At 44.9% G+C, this 13,568-nt stretch overlaps 1 protein-coding gene across 1 annotated transcript in view; it reads right to left on the reverse strand.

Annotated features, from left to right (window-relative positions):
- Nucleotides 1-1,029: 1,029 nt before the first annotated feature.
- The window catches only part of LOC124622380 (protein transport protein Sec61 subunit alpha-like), a 59,533-nt gene continuing 46,994 nt past the window's right edge, over nucleotides 1,030-13,568 (reverse strand). The window contains exon 3 of the mRNA XM_047148068.1: nucleotides 1,030-1,607. Within this exon, the coding sequence (XP_047004024.1) occupies nucleotides 1,249-1,607 (359 nt within the window). The 3' untranslated portion in view covers nucleotides 1,030-1,248. The remainder of the gene's footprint in view (nucleotides 1,608-13,568) is intronic.

Raw genomic sequence — 13,568 nt, forward strand, 5'->3', positions numbered from 1 at the left:
ACCCATTGATTTTTGTCAGTTTGGCTTAGACCAAGTAGTACCCCTACATCCGGCGTTTTAACCTTTCCCATTGCGTGTAAATGTTGCACGCTAGTGGAATGATCGCAGTTTCTACACATTTGCCAGTTCTCGAGTGCACTGACGTGTATCATTGTAGATTAATGCGGTTAAACGATCTTCAGCAAACCTCGAAGGTCTTCCTGAACGCACCGAGCGAGGTGGCGCAGTGGTTAGACACTGGACTCGCATTCGGGAGGACGACGGTTCAATCCCGCGTCCGGCCATCATGATTTAGGTTTTCCGTGATTTCCATAAATCGCTCCAGGCAAATGCCGGGATGGTTCCTTTGAAAGGGCGCGGCCGACTTCCTTCCCCATCCTTCCCTAATCCGATGAGACCGATGACCTTGCTGTCTGGTCTCCTTCCCCAAACAACCCAACCCAACCCTCTTCCTGAACGCGGAGAGTGACTAATGTCTAAACGAGGAACCATTTTCTTGACTTTCTGTGTTCAGTGGCATAATTTTCATACAAAGCGCTGTTACCCATCTGATGAACTCAAACGGAAGAATATGTCGGAAGCGTTCCGATTTCTCCTCTAAGCATTCCATTTGCTAGCGTCCACAGCTCCACTCACTATCTGGAAACGACAAAATGACAATATGTAAACTCAAATAGAAATGACAATTAATAAATGAAGCCATAGCAATCGGAATACCAACATGCAAAACAAAAACGCTTCGAAGTTATGCACCGATATAATAATAAAGTGTCTGGTTGGCGATTACTTTTGATGAGGTTGTGTATGTATTAAGGTTAGAGTAGACTGGTGGTACAGACAGAGCCTACATTACTCACAACTGCATATGTTCCGTTTGATTAAACAGTAAATGTTTTTATACAAGGGTTTAAGTGAGATTATAAACAAATCAATTAACAAAATTAAGGTCAACAAGAGTCACTGACGATAAGCAGAGGGGCAGACTAAAATCCTCGTCAGCTTCCCACCATTCGTTAAGACACAGTCGGACCAAAACAGCCTCTGGAAATTTCCAGTGCGTACGAGGAAGGGTCTGTGTCAGATACAACATATTGGCACAGCGCTCCTCAGCGAGCACTATTTGACAATGCACTCATATTCATACTCATCACTAGTCCGTGTTCTTCGTATCGTACTTTGCAGTGCAACTTTCCACAAAGGATCTGCCGACTCGAACGTCCGACCACAGGCCAGTCTTCCAGGTCCGTCTCAGAAGAGAAGGCCGACGGAGCCAGGGGAGCCCTGCTCGCGCACGAATATCTCGAAGTACTCGTAGATGATGGTGACGGCGAGCAAGATGCCGGTGCCCGAGCCGATGGCGCCCAGCACGTCGGCGAGCACGGAGAGCGCGCCTATGCAGACGCCCCCGAAGGCGGCGGCCGTCGAGATGTAGCGGTCGAGCTCGCGCACCAGCGACCCGTCGCGGTGTCCCGGCATCACCATCCGCTGCTCGCGCAGCCGCCGCGCCACGTCGCGAGCCGACGACCCGGACACGCTCAGCCACGCCTTCGAGAAGAAGGCGCACGAGCCCAGCATGAAGCACAGGTACAGCAGCGCGTGCATCGGGTCTGCCACGGAGAGCGGTCGCATTACTCAGCAGCAAAAGCTACGTAAAATGTAAAAATTACAAACTTTTGAACCGTTCAGAACAGGAAGGTAACCATCTGCATTACTTAATAGCTAACTTAGCTTACGGTGCACAGACCGAGTTGCAAATTACCTATCTAACGGCTTCCAGCCGCTACAAAAAAGTGGTCTTTCAGTTATTTCGGATGAGTTTTAATTAATATCCAAACCTAAAAATTTAAAATACTGTCACGACCTATCCATTAAGAGGAAAAGTCTCATGTTACAGATTTAAGACAGCAAGGGGAATTTTACAAATAGTGTATATGTCGTGATGGGGCGTAACTCATGACGCGCAAATTATGCAGACTATATTCACTAAATACAGGGTGTTTCAGAAAGAATGACTTGATTTTGGACGGTGCCGTCTGAATGAGCTTGGCCTAGATATCAGAAAATCGCCGTTACATGTCAGGAAAATTAAAGAGACCGTTGGAGAAAAGAGAACCACTTGCATGAATATCAAGAATTCAGATGGAAACCCAGTACTAAGCAAAGAAGGGAGAGCAGAAAGGTGGAAGGAGTATATAGAGGGTCCATATAGGGGCGATGTTCTTGACGACAATATTATGGAAATGGAAGAGGATGTAGATGAAGATGAAATGGGAGATACGATACTGCGTGAAGAGTTTGACAGAGCACTGTAAGACCTGAGTCGAAACAAGGCCCCGGGAGTAGACAACATTCCATTAGAACTACTGACAGCCTTGGGAGAGCCAGTCCTGACAAAACTCTACCATCTGGTGAGCAAGATGTATAAGACAGGCGAAATTCCCTCAGACTTCAAGAAGAATATAATAATTCCAACCCCAAAGAAAGCAGGTGCTGACAGATGTGAAAACTACCGAACTATCAGTTTAATAAGCCACCGCTGCAAAATACTAACGCGAATTCTTTACAGACGAATGGAAAAACGTAGATGCCAACCTCGGGGACACGTGAGGCAATACTGACCCTACGACTTATCTTAGAAGAAAGATTAAGGAAGGGTTTTGTAGACTTAGAGAAAGCTTTTGACAATGTTGACTGGAATACTCTCTGAAGGTGGCAGGGGTAAAATACAGGGAGCGAAAGGCTAGTTACAATTTGTACAGAAAGTAGATGGCAGTTATAAGAGTTGAGGGACATGAAAGGGAAGCAGTGGTTGGGAAGGGAGTGAGACAGGGTTGTAGCCTCTCCCCGGTGCTGTTCAATCTATATATTGAGCAAACAGTAAAGAAAACAAAAGAAAAATTCGGAGTAGGTATTAAAATCCATGGAGAAGAAATAAAAACTTCGATGTTCGCCGATGACATTGTAATTCTGTCAGAGACAGCAAAGGACTTGGAAGAGCAGTTCAATGGAATGGATAGTGTCTTGAAAGGAGGGTATAAGATGAACATCAACAAAAGCAAAACGAGGATAATGGAATGTAGTCGAATTAAGTGGGGTGGTGCTTAGGGAATTAGATTAGGAAATGAGACACTTAAAGTAGTAAAGGAGTTTTGCTATTTGGGGAGCAAAATAACTGATGATGGTCGGAGTAGAGAGGATATAAAATGTAGACTGGCAATGGCAAGGAAAGCGTTTCTGAAGAAGAGAAATTTGTTAATAGCTATTAGAGATTTAAGCGTCAGGAAGTCGTTTCTGAAAGTATTTGTATGGAGTGTGGGCATGTATGGAAGTGAAAAATGGACGATAAATAGTTTGGACAAGAAGAGAATAGAAGCTTTCGAAATGTGGTGCTACAGAAGAACGCTGAAGATTAGATGGGTAGGTCACATAAATGTTGTCGTTGTTGTGGTCTTCAGTCCTGAGACTGGTTTGATGCAGCTCTCCATGCTACTCTATCCTGTGCCAGCTTCTTCATCTCCCAGTACCTACTGCAACCTACATCCTTCTGAATCTGCTTAGTGTATTCATCTCTTGGTCTCCCTCTACGATTTTTACCCTCCACGCTGCCCTCCAATACTAAATTGCTGATCCTTTGATGCCTCAGAACATGTCCTACCAACCGATCCCTTCTTCTGGTCAAGTTGTGCCACAAACTTCTCTTCTGCCCAATCCTATTCAATACTTCCTCATTAGTTATGTGATCTACCCATCTAATCTTCAGCATTCTTCTGTAGCACCACATTTCGAAAGCTTCTATTCTCTTCTTGTCCGAACTATTTATCGTCCATGTTTCACTTCCATACATGGTTACACTCCACACAAATTCTTTCAGAAATGAGGAGGTATTGAATAGAATTCGGGAGAAGAGGAGTTTGTGTCACAACTTGACTAGAAGAAGGGATCGGTTGGTAGGACATGTTCTGAGGCATCAAGGAATCACCAATTTAGTAATGGAGGGCAGCTTGGAGGATAAAAATTGTAGAGGGAGACCAAGAGATAAATACATTAAGCAGATTCAAAAGGATGTAGGCTGCAGTAGGTACTGGGAGATGAAGAAGCTTGCACAGGATAGAGTAACATTGAGAGCTGCATCTAACCAGTCTCTGGACTGAAGACCACAACAACAACATGTTAGTGAATGCGTCTTGTCAGTTGGCAGTCAGGCGTACGCTTAACAGAAGGCGTCTAGTGTGCTGCAGTTTACAAGGACTAAGTCACTGATTTCGGTCCAACGTGCTTTTCATCGGCCTTTTCGCAATGAGAGTGAGAGAGACTCGCTTCAAGTAAACGTTTTTTGTGCCATTTCTCATGAAAAACTGTACGGTCCCTTCTTTTCTTGAGTAAAAAACAGTGACTGAAAGGAGCTAGATCAACATCTACATCTATACTCTGCAAACCACTGTGAGGTGCATAGCAGAGGGTACGTCCCATTGTACCAATTTTAGGGCTTCTTCCTGTTCCATTCACGTATGGAGCGTGGGAAGAATGATTGTTTGAATGCCTCTGTGCGTGCAGCAATTATTCTAATCTTATCCTCACGATCCCAGTATGAGCGATGCTTAAGGGGTTGCAATATATTCCTAAAGTAATCATTTAAAGCCGGTTCTTGAAATTTTGTTAATAGGCGTTCACGCATTGTTTACGTCTATCTTCAAAAGTCTGCCAGTTCAGTTCCTTCAATACTTCTGTGACAGTCTCCCGCGGATTAAATAAACCTGTGACCATTCGTGCTGCTCTGCCCTGTATACGTTCAAGATCCCCTGTTTGTCCTATGTGGTAAGTGTCCCACACACTTGAGCAATATTATAGAACCGGTTGCTCGAGTGACTTGTCAGCAATCTCCTTTGTAGACTGATTGCACTTCACTAGAAGAAAGGATGATATTCACTATTCTGGATTAAATCTCACTTTGGCACAGAAAGGGGTGAATTATGCTGCCACATGGGTCTTTGGTCATTTGCCAAATCATATTGAGGGTCTGACAGATAGCCAACCAGCATTTGAAAGCAAATTGGAGGAGTTTCTGAATGACATCTCCTTCTGCTCAATAGATGAATTCTTGGATATGAAGTAACAACTGTAAACAAGTTAATTAATTAATTAATTTGTTTAAAGAAAACTTATGTTAAACTGACACGTTCCACATCATTACGAAATGTCATATTCATGATCTATGGAACAAGGATTAATGTATGTATGTATGTATGCAGTATTTCTGCCAGGTGCTTTACCCACGACTGAACCTATGAGATCATTCCACATCATAGCACTACAAAGTGCTATTCGCACGTCTTTGTACGAGTTGGCCGATTCCAACAGTGACTCATTAATATTATAGTCCTAGGATACTACATTGTTTCGTTTCGTGAAGTATACAGTTTTACATTTCAGAACATTTAAAGCAAATTGTCAATCTCTGATCTTATCAAGATCTGACTGAATATTTATGCAGTTTCTTTCAAATAGTACTACTTAGTGAAACTTCTGGCATGACTTTTTAGGTTATTAATCTTTTACTACTAACTCTATTCGCAAAACCATTTGCAGACTGTGTCCACATGTACTACTGAAGCACTCGCAAAATTATTGCGTATTTCTGAAGAAGACGTCATAAACATTGAGATGTGCGCAAAAATAGCTTTTGCATAAAATAGAGCGCAAATTACCTACACTATACTCAGTCCAGTGTTTGATAATGAGAGCTCTTATCGGCTTTCAATTAACTTTAAATACAATTTCAAACCTATACTAAACTTTTTCTCACTTACATGTCTACACGTAATATACACTCCTGGAAACGGAAAAAAGAACACATTGACACCGATGTGTCAGACCCACCATACTTACTCCGGACACTGCGAGAGGGCTGTACAAGCAATGATCACACGCACGGCACAGCGGACACACCAGGAACCGCGGTGTTGGCCGTCGAATGGCGCTAGCTGCGCAGCATTTGTGCACCGCCGCCGTCAGTGTCAGCCAGTTTGCCGTGGCCGTAGCATGCCGCGACAGCGTGGACGTGAACCGTACGTGCAGTTGACGGACTTTGAGCGAGGGCGTATAGTGGGCATGCGGGAGGCCAGATGGACGTACCGCCGAATTGCTCAACACGTGGGGCGTGAGGTCTCCACAGTACATCGATGTTGTCGCCAGTGGTCGGCGGAAGGTGCACGTGCCCGTCGACCTGGGACCGGACCGCAGCGACCGACGCACGGATGCACGCCAAGACCGTAGGATCCTACGCAGTGCCGTAGGGGACCGCACCGCCACTTCCCAGCAAATTAGGGACACTGTTGCTCCTGGGGTATCGGCGAGGACCATTCGCAACCGTCTCCATGCAGCTGGGCTACGGTCCCGCACACCGTTAGGCCGTCTTCCGCTCACGCCCCAACATCGTGCAGCCCGCCTCCAGTGGTGTCGCGACAGGCGTGAATGGAGGGACGAATGGAGATGTGTCGTCTTCAGCGATGAGAGTCGCTTCTGCCTTGGTGCCAATGATGGTCGTATGCGTGTTTGGCGCCGTGCAGGTGAGCGCCACAATCAGGACAGCATACGACCGAGGCACACAGGGCCAACACCCGGCATCATGGTGTGGGGAGCGATCTCCTACACTGGCCGTACACCACTGGTGATCGTCGAGGGGACACTGAATAGTGCACGGTACATCCAAACCGTCATCGAACCCATCGTTCTACCATTCCTAGACCGGCAAGGGAACTTGCTGTTCCAACAGGACAATGCACGTCCGCATGTATCCCGTGCCACCCAACGTGCTCTAGAAGGTGTAAGTCAACTACCCTGGCCAGCAAGATCTCCGGATCTGTCCCCCATTGAGCATGTTTGGGACTGGATGAAGCGTCGTCTCACGCGGTCTGCACGTCCAGCACGAACGCTGGTCCAACTGAGGCGCCAGGTGGAAATGGCATGGCAAGCCGTTCCACAGGACTACATCCAGCGTCTCTACGATCGTCTCCATGGGAGAATAGCAGCCTGCATTGCTGCGAAAGGTGGATATACACTGTACTAGTGCCGACATTGTGCATGCTCTGTTGCCTGTGTCTATGTGCCTGTGGTTCTGTCAGTGTGATCATGTAATGTATCTGACCTCAGGAATGTGTCAATAAAGTTCCCCCTTCCTGGGACAATGAATTCACGGTGTTCTTATTTCAATTTCCAGGAGTGTATTTAATACATTAACTCACCTGTTAAGTTATCAGACGTCTAAAGCTCTTTATTATATGGGGGTTAGATTCTTTAAAGATTCAGGAGTGGAGGGTTTACTGCTTATTATAAGATGCGAGCATAAATCGGTAACACGACGAATAATATAAAATGAGTCATTAATCCTTTCACTGTATGACTATGCCGCGAACTTGCGTGACGTCTACAGGGTGAATCGCATCAGATCTAACGCGCCTTTATTTTATGAATGGTTCAAAATATCGAAAAGATGTTTTCAGCAATTGATGGTACACAGCGGGCCACGTAACTCTGTTTCATAGGGAAAATTAGTTTGACCCTGTGCAAGGCTGTTTTAACTGTATTAGACACCAACAAACCGCGTTTACAATTGTGCTCTGTGCCAATCACTTCCATTTAGTATCAATTAACGAATAACTTACAGAACAGCTGTTGTGCGGTGCTAACGCGCCAGAGTGCCGCCATCTTCGTTCTTTTAAGTACAAAGGAAGGCCTGATAGCCGCAGCTAATCAGTCTTATGTAGTAGCGAAAACTGTTAACATGGATTTCTCCGAAGAGCTAAGCGTTACTCGGCTGTTAGGGAGAAAGATGGGACCAACTGCGGAACGCTTTGGTTTGTCGTTATTACGGTGAAGCTGGACAACCTTGTTACTAACATTGGCAACATAAATTACACGGAAAATGGTATGCGCACAGCAAGAAGAATTTAAATGTGCCTCTACCCGTTACAGAACCAGTTCTCAACAACATTTTCTCTGTCCCAATGTTTGTTTAATATACTCTAGTCTGGGTCTTCCTCTAACATTTCTCCCTTCACTGCTCCCTCAGTTACTCTTTTCAATACACCGTCATGTCGGAGTACGTGGCCTATCAGCTGAGCCCTCCTTCTTTTTCGTGTTCCATCTTTTCCCTCCTGCTGGAATAAAAACTTCCTCGTTTGTGATCATTTCTGTCCAGCTAATGTTCATCATTCTCCTGTAGCACCATGTTTCTCACTCCTATCGTCCAAGCTCCTCTGCAAATTTTTTAAGTGTTCAACATGTAGGTCTTCAACATTTGTTTCCTCACGTCAAGGCTTATACTCTTTGTAGTGAATATGTTTTTCTTCTTATTAAAATCATTCTTGGCCTGGCCAGTTCTGCACACTATCTCCCAGTAGCTTCTTCCACCACTCGAAATTTTACTACCCAGTTAATTAAACTCGTTCACTTCCTCAATTGTCTCATTTTCAACTTTACCGCTGTCTTGCTTTCCTCGCTTCTAATGCTGACTAGAACTTTTGTTTTATGTGTGTTTTATTGTCATACAGAACTGCTTCTCCATTATTCTATTCGTTGTGTTCAATATTTTTCGCAGGTCTCCTTCACTTTCTGTAATTAGTGCTATGTCATCCGTGAATTTCAGCATGTCCACTTTATCTTCATGAACTGTTAACTCCTATGTTTACGTCTTTTCTCACCATGTCGACTGCCATCTGTATCTACAAATTAAAGAAGTATGGGGATAGGGAGCAACGTTATCGTACTCCCATCTGAATGATATCTGATTCTTCTTTATTACCACAGCGAACTATTCCGACTTCACGTTTGTAGTTTTTATATACAGTAGAGCGTCGATTATCCGAACGTCGGTCAACCGAACGACCGCTTAACCGAACTGTGTACTCGCTCGCACCTGTTACACTCCCACCCCACCGTCCATCATCCCCCTCACTCCCAAACCAAGTTTCCCACAGTAGTCGCCGCACTGGGCCAACTCTGGCGGAACATTGCTTCTAATGGGGTCTTCACAAGGCGCTACTGACAGGCCAAGCCGCCAGTCGCTGTGTTTCAACAATCAGCACACTTCTGTCGGCTTGGCACTGGCAGTAGAAGTAGCGGCAGTATCAAAGCTGTTCACAGTAACAGCTGCGCCAGCCTAGAGTTGAGGCGTGCCGCTCCGCGAAGTTTGACGGATTGCGCGCGCCCAAGAAGAGCTTCTCACGGTGCAGTCACCTTCTGTTCTCTGCTACGACCACTTGTGTGGTGCTGTGTGAAAAAGTGAACTTGACGATACAAAATGCTATGAGGGACAAGTACGAGGTTATTACTATATATTCTTACTGAAGTTGCCTTTGTATGTTACTTTGTAATACTAAAAGACATGCCTGTTTTTATGAATAAATTTACTGTACAGTACTTCTTTTTGGCAAATAAACATGTACAGTTCGATTATCCGAACAAACCAGTTTTCTGAACACCCATGTCCCCCAATTACTTCGGATAATCGACGCTCTACTGTACAAGCGTTTCGAAGACATTCTTTACATCTGCTATGCCATGTCAATTTGACTTACTTTCATACTATTATCTGTGTGTTCGCACATTTCTTTAAAATGTTGTTCTTTATATTGTTTTGCTCTCTTATTAATCTCGTTACCAAATTTCTTGTATTTCTGCATTGCTTCTACATCCTTCGAGTTTTTATACTCTCTTCTTTCCTTCATCATATTCTCGACTTCCTGACTTCTCCGTTCTTTCCTGTTCTGCTGTTTCTTTTTTCCCTAATACCACTTCTTCAGAGTTTAAAATGCATTTCTTTATTTTACCACATTTCTGTTGTAGCCTCATGTGTTATCTGGTTTCCTCAACGGTGCTGTTTGTTTGTGCTGTGTAGCTATTTTATGTAGACTCATCTTTAAGCTTAGATACCTCCCACTGCTTCTTTCTTCCAACTTTAATCTTTTGAATTTTAGTACACATAGCATCACAACTAAATTATTGTTGGTGTTGAGATCTGCTCCAGGGTAGCTTCAGCTGTCCTTCACTGATTGAATGTTTCTCTTACCAGTATGTAGTCTATGTGTGCCCTTTGTATGTCTCTTGCGGCTTTCCACGTATATCTCCTCCTTGGATAATGCCAGAATATAATATTCGTTACCATTAGTTTATAGCTATGCAGACCTTACAAGTCTCTCGCTTCTCTCATTCCTTTGTCCCAATCCATATTTACCAACTGTATTTCCTTCGGTTCCTTCTCCTAATGTTGCATTGCTATCTCCAAGTAAAATAAAGTTTTCTTCACCCTGTATTTTCTTTATCAATTCAATTAGCTCGTCATAACATTTTTCCATCACTTTTTTTCCTCCTCTGCTGCTGGCATATAGACTTTGGTTTAATTTCAATCCGTACTATAATTAGTCGTTCATTGTACTGCACAAAATTGTTTCCCAGTTTCATATGTCAGATTGTGCCCGCTCCACCATTTCCTGGAATACTCTCTGCTGTACCAGAATAGATTACACCACAAATTCCACTCCAAAAGTATCCAGGTTGTGGCCACCTCACTTCGGCTAAATCTAATACATATAAATTTAATTTTTCCATTTCAGTTATCATGTCCTGTGATTTCCCAGTCTGGAGTAAAGTTCTCACATTCCAGGTACCAATTCTTCTCTCGTCGTTAAAAAAGTAATTTTAAAGGAGAGGTGTGGTCTATAACTACACTCCTGGAAATTGAAATAAGAACACCGTGAATTCATTGTCCCAGGAAGGGGAAACTTTATTGACACATTCCTGGGGTCAGATACATCACATGATCACACTGACAGAACCACAGGCACATAGACACAGGCAACAGAGCATGCACAATGTCGGCACTAGTACAGTGTACATCCACCTTTCGCAGCAATGCAGGCTGCTATTCTCCCATGGAGACGATCGTAGAGATGCTGGATGTAGTCCTGTGGAACGGCTTGCCATGCCATTTCCACCTGGCGCCTCAGTTGGACCAGCGTTCGTGCTGGACGTGCAGACCGCGTGAGACGACGCTTCATCCAGTCCCAAACATGCTCAATGGGGGACAGATCCGGAGATCTTGCTGGCCAGGTTAGTTGACTTACACCTTCTAGAGCACGTTGGGTGGCACGGGATACATGCGGACGTGCATTGTCCTGTTGGAACAGCAAGTTCCCTTGCCGGTCTAGGAATGGTAGAACGATGGGTTCGATGACGGTTTGGATGTATCGTGCACTATTCAGTGTCCCCTCGACGATCACCAGTGGTGTACGGCCAGTGTAGGAGATCGCTCCCCACACCATGATGCCGGGTGTTGGCCCTGTGTGCCTCGGTCGTATGCAGTCCTGATGGTGGCGCTCACTTGCACGGCGCCAAACACGCATACGACCATCATTGGCACCAAGGCAGAAGCGACTCTCATCGCTGAAGACGACACGTCTCCATTCGTCCCTCCATTCACGCCTGTCGCGACACCACTGGAGGCGGGCTGCACGATGTTGGGGCGTGAGCGGAAGACGGCCTAACGGTGTGCGGGACCGTAGCCCAGCTTCACGGAGACGGTTGCGAATGGTCCTCGCCGATACCCCAGGAGCAACAGTGTCCCTAATTTGTTGGGAAGTGGCGGTGCGGTCCCCTACGGCACTGCGTAGGATCCTACGGTCTTGGCGTGCATCCATGCGTCGCTGCGGTCCGGTCCCAGGTCGACGGGCACGTGCACCTTCCGCCGACCACTGGCGACAACATCGATGTACTGTGGAGACCTCACGCCCCACATGTTGAGCAATTCGGCGGTACGTCCACCCGGCCTCCCGCATGCCCACTATACGCCCTCGCTCAAAGTCCGTCAACTGCACATACGGTTCACGTCCACGCTGTCGCGGCATGCTACCAGTGTTAAAGACTGCGATGGAGCTCCGTATGCCACGGCAAACTGGCTGACACTGACGGCGGCGGTGCACAAATGCTGCGCAGCTAGCGCCATTCGACGGCCAACACCGCGGTTCCTGGTGTGTCCGCTGTGCCGTGCGTGTGATCATTGCTTGTACAGCCCTCTCGCATTGTCCAGAGCAAGTATGGTGGGTCTGACACACCGGTGTCAATGTGTTCTTTTTTCCATTTCCAGGAGTGTATTACCTACGTACTAAATTTTCCAGGTTCGTCACAACGAGATACAGTGTCAAGGCAGAGTTATCATTTCTCCTACATGGGAATGATAATGTATCAGCAAGAGGAATACTGGAAAAAATCGGCAAGGAAGCTGTGGAAATCATTTCGAAGAAATGTAGGAGCCCTGTGACCATACCATACGAAGTGGAACAACCAGACGTTAAAATGGGTGTTCTAACAGAAGGGCTGTCTGCAATATTGACGCACATTCGTGCAGATGACTATTGCCTTTTGGAGTTTGACATAATGCGAGATTTTGGCAGAATTTTTAATAAAATGGAGATCTGTGACTTTCCGATATCAAACCATGGCTTCTGCATGGAAGAAGACTGTCAGGGAAACAGCAGTGTGACTGTGGACGACAATAAGACAGTTGGGACTGACAGTTTATATTGTTGAACTACAAGTGTAAAGATGTGTAACAAGTTTGTATGTCAAATCACAGCCAGGAGTGAACAAAGTTATTGCTAACAACCTTATAGATACCAAAAAGTGTCCAGACATGCGACTACGTGAAACTTTTACGCCTTCCTTGGTTAAAGAACATGCTATTTCCAGGCTGGAGACTGCAATATACAGCTACAAAATGGATCGTATGTCTGATCCTGTGCTCTACTGTTTAAGCGTGTTAAACAGCAACAAACAGTATTTACGATGTGCTCCACTCTACTCTGTGACAACTGCTTCCATGTGGCGACAATTAACGAATAACTTACAGAAGAGCTGCTTTGTTATATTTAAGAACGTCTGCAGTTTGTCTGCTTCGACAATGAAAAATTGGCTGATGTACAAGTAAGTCTTCCAGACATTCGGGACCAAAAAAAGCTTATAAACTATATTCTAGCTGCAAACAGTTTTAACTCTCTACCTCCAAACTATGTGGAGATTCTTAAAACTGACTACAACAAAGACGACATAAGTGTTATACTGAAGTGCTATATTAAAGCAAAAAAAAAAAAAAACATATTACCCTCGATCTAGAGCATTGCTCTCCACAATATCATCAAATATAGATACTGCCGAATTAGGACTGGTTGCTACCAACACTTATTCCATAAATCTTAAGAAAACTAGTAAATGTATCTCACAGGCTGAAACCACTTCCCACTGATGAAATTACAGTAAATGGAGTTAATGAACAATGCCCTCGAAAAAGGAAACTGGTAATGGAGGACATTGCAATCAAAAAAGGAACACTGAAGTACAGGGCTGAAACAACTGCCTTAAAGGAATTGGGAAAAGGAAACTCTCTCAGATGTGCTACAAAGATGTATACATGACTTTAAACACAGTGTAGGGAGATTACTGGGGAATACAAGATATTATCACTTACTGTAAACAGTAATGATAAGCGGCTGTTACGTTGCAGTCCTAGCCAAAAATGA

This window comes from Schistocerca americana, chromosome 7 (genome assembly GCF_021461395.2).
Source record: "Schistocerca americana isolate TAMUIC-IGC-003095 chromosome 7, iqSchAmer2.1, whole genome shotgun sequence".
Lineage (NCBI taxonomy): Eukaryota > Metazoa > Arthropoda > Insecta > Orthoptera > Acrididae > Schistocerca > Schistocerca americana.